Source organism: Apostichopus japonicus, chromosome 9 (genome assembly GCF_037975245.1).
Source record: "Apostichopus japonicus isolate 1M-3 chromosome 9, ASM3797524v1, whole genome shotgun sequence".
NCBI classification, from domain to species: domain Eukaryota; kingdom Metazoa; phylum Echinodermata; class Holothuroidea; order Aspidochirotida; family Stichopodidae; genus Apostichopus; species Apostichopus japonicus.
The window spans coordinates 14,650,792-14,665,778 of record NC_092569.1 but is presented as its reverse complement, the minus strand read 5'-3'; the positions used below and the strand labels follow the sequence as shown (position 1 = coordinate 14,665,778).

Sequence of the window (14,987 nt, the reverse complement as noted above, 5' to 3'; positions counted from 1 at the left end):
TATATACCACCTAGTGCGATATGATATGATAGCACGACGGTTACACGTGCAGCCATTAACGATATGGCAAAGAACTTTTGGAGATAAGCAACACGAAGAAATTATTCAACTGATGTGTTATAAATTTTTATTTACATTTGATATGTAAGCTTACTGTGCAAGTAGCAACTGTCTACACTACGTTTGCAGTTACTTTGGGTTTGTGTAAGGCATGTGTGTGGGTGCGTGCGGGTGAGTGTTTTCTTTCTTGTTTTTGAAGAAATGTGGATTCATGCAGATCCTGTGCCAACTGTAGTTATATAGCAAATATAGCATAGCCAGCTAATGGTTATGAACAATGGTCATTGAAGATGTTTAAAGTTACTTATTGTCCCGCCGATGTACATGTACATGAGGTGTAAATGTAAAAACAAAATAGAAAAATAAAAGATGTGTCTCCAAAACTTGAGGTAATATAACACACGATATGTTCATCTCTTGATGTGATAGCAGTACAGTGGTCACAAAGTTGTCCTCTGTGACCAAATATCAAAAGATTTCTGGTCTGAGACTTGAAAGAAATTGTCATATTGAAGAGAGGAGGAAGCACTTTTGGGTCATTCCATAGAAAATCAACCAAATTTCAGAAAATCTAGGCAGGTCACCTCTTGGATTTGGGATAATTTTGGGGGTCATTTGTAGATATTAGTGAGTTGGGAAGGTCTGCAAAATTTGAGCGCTTTCGGCCTTGCACTTTTTGAGACTTTACAGCTTTTCAAAGTTGAGGTGCCATTCCCCCTTCTGTATGACCGAGCAAGCCCCTATCGCAAAGTGGTCAGCTTTTTAGTCCTCATAAATTCTTGTAAAATCACTGTCTAGGGTTAAAACTGAAACCTGAAGGATGATTGGATGTACTGTTATATGGAGAAACATGGTTGTGAAATTGTGACCTGGATTTACAGTGGGGGGGGGGGGGGAGGGGGGTTACTGGGTGAAAGGATTGCCAATTTCCCGTCAGACTAGATACAGAACGAATAGTACATACAAAAGTGCTTTAATTGAAAGGGTTTTTGACGAGTGGAGCACAAGTACAGTAATGGCTTCAAGTTACATTTGCCATCCAGTAATGATATTTTATACTGGTGCTGTGGCCGAGCGGATCAAGGCGGTAGCATTTGAAGCAATCAGGAGGTTACGGGTTCTATACCCGGCCGGGTCATAGTCAAGTGGGTTATTCATTCAAGAGCAGTCTACCGTTTTCCCATCTGAAATGACTTCCTAAATTGAAAAGATTCCAAATTTAGGTTAAAATGTTGAACTGGAAGCCAAGATAACGAGGCAGGGGTGTGAATTCGCTCCCATTCCTGCTACGGGGACTGCCATTTAATGTCCCCACCCGGCGGACGAGACTGTATGCCCCAGCACCTGACCACTTTCTCAAAATATGAGGAAGGCAATTTAGGCACCCCATTCGACATCACTCCAGTGCAGCCATGACGAACAAAAGTTGTTTTGAAACCAAGTGAAGAACAGCTACCGTACTCCGGGGTTAAATTTCACATAATTTTAATTTATATCTTACATTCATGAATGCTAAATTATACAACAGAGTACTGAATTCTCATGTAGCTCTCCAATCCCTTGGGGCATTTGATACACCCTGTACGATTGACCTTTATTCAAGCTTCCTCAGGAAAGGATTATATGCTGTATGGATGAGACGCACAACCTGTAAGTCTACGAATACGAACAGGAAGTTCTCATTCACATCCTTGTCCTTTATAAATACAACTAAATTTGATGTTTTTATAGAGTTTATTTCATATCAGATCCAATCCAATCCAACCACTATCAGGGAAAGTTCAAATTTCAGGGTTTGTATACATATCCAATCAGCATGTGGCCTTGTATATTACTATGTCAGGTGATACCACCATATGTCAACCTTGACCTTGTTTTAACTGTATTATATTGGTATTAATTATTCTTTAATATTTATAAGGCAGTTAGGATACACTGTCAGTGTCCCACACACACATGGTATACTCTAACACACATGTACAGTGTACAGTATGTAGTACTGTGTTATATAGCAATGATTCTAGGTATAACGTTCTTCAAGATAAAAAAAACCATACCACAATCTTTAGCCTTTAGGATGCAGATCCTCGGGATGACTTGCATCCCCACTTGACCTAGGAGTGACTGGGGTCTCTGAAGGTGCGTACTTAAGCTAACAAGTCGGCCGGTTCACTCTCCTTTAGCACGGTAGAGAGAGATTGCTGAGGTTATGAGGAAACAGGTAAGTGAGGAAGCAAACCTGTTTATAGCTAGGAAAAATCTTGCTCTTGTTTTGGCGTTAAATTCTATTTTAATAGTCTTGCCTCGTGCAGTCTCTGGGATGTATCATTTTAAAAAAAAGTGCCGCTAGCCGATGAAAGCCTGTATTTTCAAAGAGAATGTAACATACTTGACTTAATGTCTTCCATACAAGGGGTTGATGTTGACAGCACTACCATGTCACTACAGTATAATAACTTTACTGATGTCCCCAAACCCTTTGCGCTGTTCTAAGCTTTACAGTATAACCATGGAGCTGCTACTCTAGATAGTAGCATCTCCCTGGTATAACACACTACTGCGGACAGTACACACAGTATATATATACCAGCCCTTCAGACAAAGAGCTCAACACCTACGTACAGTACTGCACTACAGTATTGTCTGTACACAGATCTACTGTATAATACTGCATTTAAATGCTGGGTCTGAGTGAGATATGACTCATTACATGGCTCAGTCATATATCTGCTGCGATGACCTACCTTTATGTCTCTTTGTTCTCCTTTCTGTGCAAGGGTGAAGATCATAAAGGTATGTCTCATAATAATGGTATCACCTACAGTCGAAGCTCTACCTCTTTTTCAACGACCGTTCAAGGCAAGACTTAAATACTGCAGCAGGAAACGTGTCTAGACTCTTTGACCGGCGACCGATGGAGCGAGAAGAAATTAAAGATTACAGAGGTAGAGGCCGGTGAAGATAGTTTGGGCGTTGATAGAGTATAATATACAGTAGATGAGTGACCGAGCGAGATTTACGAAGGTCGGGTCAAGTCACGAGTCCTTGATTGAATACTGTGTAAGTCAAATACAGTAAATGAGAAATGGCCAAGAAAAAGTCCAACCTCCCATTTCTTGAAATAAATTATTAAAATAAAGTTAAATAATGAAAATTGATATATTTATTATTTGACAAATATATAACATACTTTAGGCACTACATAGTTACTGTGGGTAGCAATTTTATACTAAGTGGCTTCAATGTTGTGACACTGTGAATTACATTTTAATCACAAAAAAGAGTTTATAAGTTACAGTACTTATTACTGTAAAAATATAAATGAACTTGATTCCTTGCTTTCTACACTTCGCTGGACTTGCAACTTACTGAGAGCTTTGATGAGTTGATTTCCTTTGAAGGATTGTCAATGTCAACATCCCATGGCAATGTTAAATATGTTTACATGTAAGAAGTTAGGTTAAATGCAAGTTTTCACTTCAAATTTTAATAATCTTAAGTAACATTTGCTCAATTTTCCAGTTTGTATGCCAAAGATAGGATAGTAATTTACTAACACACAAAAATATGTGTGGGCGGCGAAATGCTCACCAAGCGAAATAGAATCGGTACTCAAGCTTTCAATCACGATCATTTCGTGACAAATTTAACAGAATGTCCAAACTGTAGTTACAGTAGATCAAATTAATTTAACTTTCAGTTACAGTTCTGACTAGAATTTCACAATATCAGCCAATTGCTGACAAATTTATGCGACATGCAGTATTTATGACAAATATATATCAACAACAAAGAAACAAACAAAAATCGCCTGAATTTTTAGGTCAGAGTAACACCTGATAGGTTTGTTTAATATGCAGACTAAAACACTGCAGATATTATTGCTTACTTAAACATAACATAAGAGACCTAGATTTTACAATTATTCATACCACAATTATGGAAACTTTATAAACTAACTTCTTTCATAGTTAAATTTTTGATCAAATTCAGCCAGACAAAATTTTTTTAGAAACTTGTGGAACACAATGTTCATTAAATGTCGACATCTCATCTCTACACTATTTACTCCTTCTTTGAAGTGCCTAATAAGTTGCGCTGGTAAAGCTACATACATGTAAGATGTGAAAGTGCAGTTGTAGAGTGGAGACATGTATGGGTGGAGCACACTCTAAGTACGCAGACTGGTAAAATGTTAGCAACATTCTTTGGCTACTAAGATCAAATTTCAGTGCATATAAAAGAACCTGTATGAGAGATATGTACACATACAGACTTAGTAATTCCAAAAGATGGTACAGATATGATACTTTATGGAAATATATACGCAAATTAGCAATTTGAGATCAACTCTCAGAACTTTATGATTTCTTACACTTAACATTTATGAATAAAGTTGAAGAAAACATTCTCATTTTTAAATTGAGACCAATTTTATCATATACTGTAAACAGTAAACTAAACAATTCTGGTTGCTTCTACAACAAAACTCCCCAATTTCTTTCTAATTACAATCATCGTTTTCATTTTCTCACACTGTTTTATCTTCATTTATGTTTAATCTTTCTGAATTAATACTTGTATTCATCAGGACAACTGCCAAAAGAAAGCTTACATTTCTAAGACCAAGGCATTCCTCCCCCCCCCCTCCCCACGAAAAAAATATATATTTTATATATAATGATACTGTAATTATTAACTCCATAATTTATTTAGTTAACCATGCAATAAATATTAATTTTCATAATAAGCTACCTCCTCTAACTATTTAAGGCCATGAAAAAAAAAAAAAAAAAATCAGGGAAAAAAATTGATGTGACACAGCATTCCCAAAGGTGCCTGTGTGTTCAATCATCCTTGAATATATGGGATTAGTTTTGATTTCTTGAACATTTCCTGGCATGTACAGAGAAAATGAATAGAACCAAGGGAAGACTAGCAGCTGCACTAGCAAACAGATTGTTCATTTCTGCTTCACAGAGTCAGCAGCTCTGGTAGTCAGTCTGAGTTGACAAAAAAATATATGAAGATTTCACTCTACCATACACAGCATAGGCCTATACTGTATCTACACAGAAGAATATCCACTTTACATTGAAAGGCGTGTAATGTCAAGTAATGAGAAATACTTGGTGGTACATGAAAACAGGCTGGGGAGGGATAGGGAAGGTTAGAGAGGGATGAGGGACAAGAAGAGGGGAAGGAGGGATTGGGGGAGGGGAGGGGAGGGGAGGGGAGGGATAAGTAGAGGGGGGATAGGGGAGGGAGAGATAGGGGAGGGGAGGGATGGGGGAGGGGAGGGATGGGGGAGGGGAGGGATAAGGAGAAGCCAGCGGAAGGGAGGGGAGGGATAGAGATATGGGGAGGGGAGGAAGGGATAAGGAGAGGGGAGGGGTAGGGGAGGGATAGGGGAGGGATAGGGGAGGGGAGGGAGGGAGAGCGGAGGGATAGGGAGAGGGGGCAATAAGGAGAGGGGAGGGGTAGAGGAGGGGAGGGGTAGAGGAGGGGAGGGATAGGGGAGGGGAGGGAGAGCGGAGGGATAGGGAGAGGGGGGCGATAAGGAGAGGGGAGGGACAAGGAGAGGGGAGGGATAAGGAGAGGGGCGGGAGGGAGGGATAAGGGGAGGAGAGGGGGAGAGACGATTTCAACCCAACTGGTTTCCTGTACAGAACAGTATAGTGATAACCAACATTAAACTGTACACTGTGAGCTGTTTACATTCAATTTCCTTGTAAAAATCTTCAACGCATATATACTGTACACTGGAATATATATATCCTGGGAAGAATTTATTCACTCTCATTTTGATGCCCCAGGGACCGGGGTGAAAGTTGATAGATACTGCTGGACAGAAGTTGCAGTATGCATAAATTCATCTAGGCTTTAGCAATTGATGCAAATGGCTAAACTTATACAAATATTTGGTTCTAATTGGACAATCTAGTAGACTATAAACAATTATAAGTGTATGATGCTAATATTAATTAATGATAGTAGTACTGTGTTTGAAGATTGACTAGTTTCCTTACCGTATATTTTTTATTCTTCTCCCATGTCTGAGTGTCTGACACATGGACGCTCGTGCTATTACCGGTTGATGCCATCATCTGAATTTCAAATCTGAGGCCCGACGGCGGCAATGTCGACCAAGCCGCTCAAGAGTCCAAATAAATTTCAAAGGTCTGCTGCCGGGACGGTCGATTCTTCCGTCGCTGCGTTCGTCCAATTGCACGATGTTTCCGAGATGACGTGGCCGGTAATTGAAAAGCACCGTAAATGAAGAATGTCTTCACACCCAATAAATCATCTGCTTGATATTGGGAGATGCTGCCGGTCCATGGAAGGCTGGAGGGGAAAAGAAGGCTGTGTGCTGTATGACGAACAGAATACCACATGTAACAAATCACAATGACAATTTATAAATACTGAAGTTATCGTACTGTAATGTGTGTTTAATACTGTGCACAACAGGAGTACAGTTTATCTGATTGTTAAATGGACACAATCAGCTGTGACACTCTAAAAGTGATTACACAATTGGCAGATTAACTGTCAAAGTCACCAGCAAGTAAAACCGGGCGAACTTTGACCAGATCTACAAGCAGAAATAGTAGAGCTGATATCTTCCAAGGGAATGATTGGCAGAGATTGTTTGCCTGTGGGCTTTATTTAGTTTTATGCCCTCCTCACCTTTACTGCTGTTGTGAACCCCTCTCAGCCTGTGCTACTCTTTTGTATTCACTGCAGATGGAACAAACAGAATAAAAAGAAAGAAAAAAAAAGTGATTGGACAAACCCAAAGAAAACAGAACTTGCATCTTAACAGCATGCATACATATACAGTACAGTATAAATTTATACTACCAGATGTACTGTAATTTATGGGTTAGTTAAATATATTTAAGCTGCAAGTTAAATTGGTTGTGTAATCATCAACCCGGTATTAATATTATCTATCATTGGGGGATGCTAGTGATAAACTGTATAGATGCTGTTATCTCAATACTGCCTACAGTACATAACCTTTGACTGTACATGTTGAAGCGAATACACATGCATACATGTGGAATTTGTGGATATTATTGTAGTGGAATAAGTACAGTACCTTACTGTACTTAAAAGTAAATCTTAAGTTCAAAGAGGTGTTATGAAAATACCATCAAGAACAAGCAATGCAACTACCGTATTGTACATGAAAATACATATTTTACTTAAAACGGAGTGTTTCCAACCCATTTCAAAACCATCCCTCCTCAAAGCCTCACGACACCCTCCCTGCCTTCCAACCTCACCCTCCCTCCCTTCCAACTTCTCCCCCTCCCCACCCTTACCCAGCCCATCCTAAAAAATGTATTCATATCCACAGTATAGTGTAGTTTACTATACTGTACATGTGCAATATTTCGGAAAGGGTTTAATTTGCTGCAGAGTGCAAACAGGACAAACTACCACATTATGCATGCTATAGGATCTCCAATATATATTTTCACAACTGTACTATCCTATCTTTAGAGCATGTGTGTATTTTTTTTTTAATAGTTCATTCTGACAAATTTGATGTATGCCAGAGTTGGTAAGTGTTTGGATTGTTCAGACTAAAAATGTCACCAAGTTTACTCTATACAACGTAATATGAGAGTGCATTTATTGTACAGGTGACAGGTAAGTAAAATCCATAATGCAGTTCATTTAAAACTCAATTCCTAGATTCGTGTTCCAAATAAGGAATTTATAAAAATTGAATACTATATATTTTTCCAAAATTTTATTTTACCAATAAAGATACAACTACTTCCAAGCTCAGTAACTTTTCATCTAGCAAAAAAAAAACCAAAAAACCAAAAAAAATTTACAGTATTTCTTAGTTTGATCTCATTTTGGAAAGTTTACTAAAGGACATGTAAAATTGTGGTAAAATTTCAAAGCAAACTCAAAAAGCTGAATTTTTACTTAGCTTTAATACACCCCCCCCCCCCCCCCCCTTTTAAGTGGATAAATAATTACCACACTGGAATTTCACAATTTTCCACATATTCACTACAGCAATCATGAACCCGAAGGAAATGAAAGTCTGATTCAGCTAAATTAAATGAGGTACCGTAACTTGCCTTTGTTCATTTCTGTGGTGTCACCGGAAACTGTGTCATTGTGTGTGTGCTGCAGCTGTACTGTAAGTGGTCTACGGTTATTAGTCTTTTATGACCAAATACCACAGATTTGGTGACCAGCCACACATGCCCACAGTATAACACTTTTTATGACAGAGTTTAGTCAGTTCACCCAATACAGACCACGAAGTACAAAATGAAACTGCAAATTACACAGTATACCTGTTTATACAGGCATGCGTGCATGCCAATTTCTGTGTACATGTACAGTACAGTTACAGTAGTTACACAAGGTGTACACCATATGTATTGGCACAGTGAGTCAAACATCTTATTTTTAGTAATTACCTAGGTTTTATATTACAAATTAACATGTTTGGAAATTTCTCTTCATAGAGGAAGAAACATTGATTAAATAGATGAGGCTAAAATGGAATTCTAAGAAAAAAAAAAAAATACAGTTTTGTAGACGCATTTCAAAAGTATAATGCCATTTGCACAGAAATAAAGTTCTAATTGATGCATACAGTAGTTTCCATTGATAACAGCTTCTTATAAAATTCCATCCCAGCCCACCCCACCCCCTTCTGCCCCCCCCTTCCTTCCATAGCTATATCCTTTCTTTTTTATTTCCTTTTTAATGGTTGCTGAAGAATTACTGTGTGTACTCATTCTCTAAGGTGAAACATAAATTAGACCAAATGTTATCATGTATTATTCATCCACAATAACATCATTAATGTTATCCCAAGTATAGGCCAAAATATAACAACACTAAGCTGTCACAACTCACAACAACAATTTACAAAGCACCTCATTGTTCTAAATTTTATAGAGTTTTCAATCATTTTATCACCATTTTTTTTATTTTTTTATATAATCATGACTTTCACATCAGTGTGTAACAAGAAACATGATGGTTGTACTAGAGGTTAAGTCCCAGGTGAAAACGTAATCCAGGACAAGAAGCAAACTACATACATACGTAGCTATCGGACTTTGATCTTCAACCCTCCCCCCGGGTCCCCCCCCCCCCGTCCCATTACAGTACTACTGTACTGTACAGTACCTGCAGTACAGTCTAGCACAGGATGTAGACAGTGTTACACACCAACAGTAGTCATTTCCTTCCCGTTGGTTTTGGATGCTACCTACACATGAGCACACAGCCGGAATGTGCAGTAACTTCATTTAGCTCAGCTTCAAGAACCCATTCCAAGGGAACTTAAGCCTCTCTCAAATCCTGGATTTATAATCTGAGTGCTTGTACTAAATATTCTGTGCCTTTCTGATTGTCTTTCATATCTAGACAAGGTTGTAACACACCAATACGATATGAGTTGTTACCATGGAAACAAAATGTACTGAAAAGGGCATTGTGATATATAATGTGAAGTGAATGTTCTTATAGTTATTGTAGTGCACATCATTCTTACATCTGGGAAGTAATTATAGTATAGTACTTACTAATGTATTTTTTGCTTTACACAGTTAAAAGTTAATTTGCAATTTAAATTCATAATTTCCAGTCATCTTTCCTCAATAAACACACTAAACATGCAACAACTCTAAGCAGGAAGTGACATTTGGTTCAAACGTTTAACTGATTTGTCAATCACCGGATACTATAAATGTATAGTACTAGCCAAAGAATGTCACCTGAGGTGTGACAATTCTGTGATCTTAACTGAATGTTTTCCATCAAAATCGAACCCACTCCCACCTTCCAGCAAAAAGGGAGGGGTCAACGTAATTGTCCCCGACACACAATACCATACAATTCTCCCACCAATGGTACTACCGTACTACACATTTATCTATCACAATTCTCCATTAACCATCTAACAGCATTTCTTATTGTTCCGTTAAACCTACATATGGATGCTAAATATTCCAAAAATTGTGACCTACAGAGAGATGGCCTAGATCTATTACCAGGATATCATCACAGATTTAAGATGAAATCTGTGGTGTACAGGTCAAGAGGATCATGAAGTTAATCCATACTGTTACTGTATATATATATTACTGTTCATACATATATGGGAAACATGGACTGAAATACTAACACTTTGTGTGAGCAGCACTGCATTACTCGTATTATCAGTAAAAAGAATTTAATGGAAATGTCAAGGATACCACCTACCAGTAAGGAAGCTAATTGTAAAACCTAATTATTTAAAACAATATCTATAGCTCTGACAAACTGTACAGTAGGTAATTTTGCTAATTGTCCTTGAACCTGTTGTTTGAGTGTTTTCATGAATACCACTAATTGACTACAATGTATACAGTAGTGCTAAGAGAATGTACACTGTCACTCTACATTGATTAGTGTATGACAGTAGTTTTACATACACATTACCCAACAGACCCAAATTGCCTCCTATACTGTACAGTATATACTGTGTTGTACATGTATAACAGACACTGTATGAAGTTACAGTTTATGAACTGTACATGTACATGTAATAAATGCCAGTTTCATATTTTTAAGTTGACTTCTGTACTGTGTGTAGAGTTGGTACAGTAGGATATACTGTACTGTGTGTACACCATTCTTGGGTATTATTGAATCCACAAACAACACACAAATGTTGTATACACACTAAAATTATGAGACTGTAGAAATACAAGGAAAATATATTCATCCAGAAAAGAACGAGGCCTGTTCTGCAATACTAGTAGGGGTTTAATACTGTACAAGCGCTTACAGCATTAAACATACATCCTTGGTTTTATGGGGCTGTGTGCAATGAGATCAACCACCCACTTTAAACATACCATAGAGTACGTAACTCACTTTATAATCACTTTGAAAGAATAATTGGTATATATACTTTTTATATAGCAAAAGTACAGATGTATCGGGTACTGACTTGAGTGTGCCCGACGGAGACGGCAGAACGACCGACGAACACATGCATAGAGTTGTGACCATTGTCAACATTGTTAATAACAAAAATGAAGAAAAAAGGGGGGATAGTTTTTGTCAAATGGGGCACTTAATTAAAAATTTTCACACAACTGGGATGGGGCAATTTGTGCCCACTGACCCTGTTATAATGTACTAGTGGTGAGAACAGGAGAGTGAGTCCACACACTTTATCTCCTTTTCCTGGACACAGCCACTGTAAGCTACTGTCCTTCATGAAGAACACTGACAGCTTGACGTGTACTGGGAGACTCGTGATTTCACTGATGAAGCACTTCCTGACCTTCATCAGGCAAAAACTGACAACTGTTTTCAATTCTCTGAGCCTTTCACCTGTACCGTAGTTCATTTGATGACCATAAGGTAGGTGTTTAAATATGCTACAAGTACTGTGAGCGTGTAATTTTGACATACAGTATATCAGTTTGGATACATATGCGTGCACAACCAATGAAATTTACAGGTACCATCACTTACTGTAACTTATTGCTAAGTGTATCTCTAGTGATATTTTATTGATATGTATAAATTACTCAGATGGTGATAAAGAAAGTGTCAAAAAAGGTTCACTCTGTTAGTTGTCTAATATTGAACTACATTAGAACTTTAACATACGTAATTGAGGAATTGACAATACGCTGTTAGCATGATAACCTTTAAAGGCCACACTTTATTGTGTAATACGGATGGCATTTCAATGTAGAGATTGCATGATCAGTGCAAAACTCTTATCTGTGAAGATGGTAAGATTTGAAGTCTTAGTTTCATGATTAAAGTTGAATGTGTACGATATATGACCTGTACACATACATGGGAATGATAGCATTTGCAATGCATTGCAGTGAACCATTTATCTTGCAAATCTTTGCAAAGTGCTATGCAGAATGGGCAAATTGGCGCAGATATAGCAGTTTTTGTACACGTACAGCTATATAGTATTTTACAACAGGCAAAGTTCATACAGTAGCCTTCTAAAGTGCAAAATTTCAAAATTATTCCCTGCATTGCTGAAGTGCCGATGGTCTAGGCCTACAGTAGAATGTTTACTCCAGCCAATTACCAAAATGTTAGTACTTAGCTAATTGTACAGAGCAGTCACATGTTTAAATGTAGACTACTGTACATACAGTATAGTATTAGTACATGAACATACTCATTATAGTGGAGTGCCCCAGATGTTACAGTATCACACAAAACATAAAATGGCAAACCTGTTAGTCATTTATGAACATTTCAGTTTCAATCTGATTAAGAAAATCCCACTAGATTGGACCTACTTGGCAAACTGTAAAAAAAAAACTGGCAAGTACTATATACATATACCGGCACAGAATCTTAGGTACTGTACAGTCATCAATATTTGGGGAATATGTAGTTTAAGTACTGTATGCTAATACAGCCAATGGATATGTCATTTATGTGTCATTAATGTACAGGTACACCGCAACAACAAGACCAATGTAAAAAAAAATATTGATAATTTGGAGTGCAACAGAAGTTCTGAGTTTTCTATGAGTTGAGCTTCCTGATGCATGTGCAAGTTACAAAACCTAGGCTTTAGCGAGCCTACAGTACGCCTAGAGCCTAGTTTCTGTTTTTACAATACAATGTGTATAGAAAAGCAGGATTGAGTAGCTTACTTGTAAAAAATGCAACATTCTCTCTTACTGAGCAATATATAGCTGAATTGTCAAATTGATCTCAACAGTTAATCAGTCATGCATCTTTTCAGCATCATTACAATGGTTGAAAACTTAAGTTGTGGCTTCATTGTTTGTTATGTTGTATTCGATTTTGAGGTTCACCCTCTTTCACACAACTTGAATACCAACGGTAGGTATATAATACGAAGCTCAAATATACAATCTGGTTGGATTTTCTTACAAAATCTACAAATCTTAAGTTAACCATAATGGATTACTTGCATGCCTCGGTTGACTGCCAACTAGAGCAAGGTCTAACCTCTTTAATACTAACTTCTGAAAGCCATGCACCCAGACTCGAAAGCACTAATGACATATGAGTTATGACCCGTCCAAACACAGCACAGCACAGCGCGCAATACAACATGAGCACGATGAAGACGAACTTTCCAATATCAACATACAGGACAGAATGATTCATTGTACGAAATTCTATTTGCAACATATTAAAAGCAGCATCAATAAACAATTACCTTTAAAACAGAACAAATTAGTTGTATATGGAAATCCCTGCAATGTGGTAAGACTCCGAAGTAACTGCAATACGATACCACATTGTACCCATACAGCAGACACATTGAATCAGCTGAGCTGGCCTACCGGTAACTTAGCCATATCTGCAATTATCACTAACGGAAGCGTATAACAGACATCAAGATTTATATAACATTATAGTTATGTAAAACGCAAAGAGTCGAAAAGAATATGAATAATTGTCTGAATAATTACGTCCACAATTTTTGACACGATATTTTGAATTTCAGTGAGGGATGTAATTCTTAGTTCGTAATTTCACCGTTTCACCGCATTATTAATTTGTTACTGTAATGCTTTTTATACAGTTCCGTAGTAGCGGTTCACAACACGCGACACTGACAGTCATCCAACATGACATTATTCATTATGAACTTGACCATAAATGCGTGTAAGATTATGCTAACCCAAACAATACACGTTCTGTCAAGGAATGGGAAGTATAATTATTACGTATGTTACTTTACGGTGGCGTCGTTTCAGAGAAGAGCAATGCACTCAAACCATGTCCCGACCAAGCCGGTAGAAAATTGTGTTGAGGGGCACCAACAATTTAAGGAGAGGCACAATATGATGCAGTGGCGTAGGAAGGTACTTTTGAGTGGGGGGGAGGGGGGGTTGAAGACTTATGGCCGGCCTGGGGGAGGGGTCTAAGGGGAGGTTTTTTTTTTGCATTTCCAGGTGGCCTCAGATGCAATTTGGTGCAATATAGCACACTTCAACAACCCACTCCATGTTGTAAATAATTTTGCATTTTCACCTGGCCTTAGATGCAATTTGGTGCTCCAAAATGAGATTTTTTTCTCATTTGGAAATGAAAAAGGGGTTTTCTGACTTGCGAAGTGGGGGGTGGCGGAATGATACTTCCGCCCCCCATATTTTTCACTGGGGGCTGGCGCCACCCCCAGCCCCCCCCGGTTCCTACGCCCTTGATATGATGATAGTGTCCTGTAACTTGTGAAGTAATAGTAGCCTACACAGTAGAGTGATGGTGAGACAAACTACATGGGAAGCCGAGGGATTAGTTTGTGTTGGGGGCGGGCGGCACACCTACAGCGCGCCCAACAAGTCACTAGGGACCTCAGTGATCGCAACCTGCCACCTCCCGGTTCCCGATACACACCAAAACAATGACTAGTTTCCATTTCTGCAAGCAGTGCCATGACACTAAATGTTATTTTAACTCGACATGCCGCCAGTGAAATCATCCGTCCTTCCCCGACCCAGGCTGTGAATTCCTAGTCAAAACGGAAACGGTCATCCCATCCAGTCCCTGATCACTATCAGATCAGAGAGAAAATTATTCCTACGTTGAAGCAGGTTTTCGTGGAATTTTTCATCTTCTTTCATTTTGGTTGCTGAAATATACCTTTAATCGGAAACTGAGCTCAAGTTTCATCTACTGACGGAATCGACAAGTTTGATGACGGAATATGTGAAGAGGGGGTAATGATTGGGGTGTCTGGTTTCCAAACTCTGTACATCGATCGGCAATCAGACCATGAGCAATAGGCTTTTTATGCTGTTGTTTGCGTTGTTCGGTAACGTAATTTTGCCTTCATAAAATCCATGTTCGCAAATTTTGTAAACCACTACCCGTGTTTTAGCTGTGAAAATGCTAAATTGGTCACGTCGTCTGTGGTAAAT

General features: G+C 38.4%; 1 protein-coding gene across 2 annotated transcripts in view; it reads right to left on the bottom strand.

Annotated features, from left to right (window-relative positions):
* Window positions 1-13,429, bottom strand: part of LOC139973226 (serine/threonine-protein kinase Sgk1-like) — a 60,553-nt gene extending 47,124 nt beyond the window's left edge. The window contains exons 1-3 of one of the 2 annotated variants that reach the window (XM_071979759.1): window positions 13,280-13,429; window positions 6,751-6,801; window positions 6,090-6,405 (exon numbers count right to left, since the gene is read on the bottom strand). In XM_071979759.1, the coding sequence (XP_071835860.1) occupies window positions 6,090-6,167 (78 nt within the window). In that variant the 5' untranslated portion in view covers window positions 6,168-6,405; window positions 6,751-6,801; window positions 13,280-13,429. The remainder of the gene's footprint in view (window positions 1-6,089; window positions 6,406-6,750; window positions 6,802-13,279) is intronic. The other variant, XM_071979760.1, reaches the window with a different exon arrangement.
* Window positions 13,430-14,987: the final 1,558 nt, after the last annotated feature.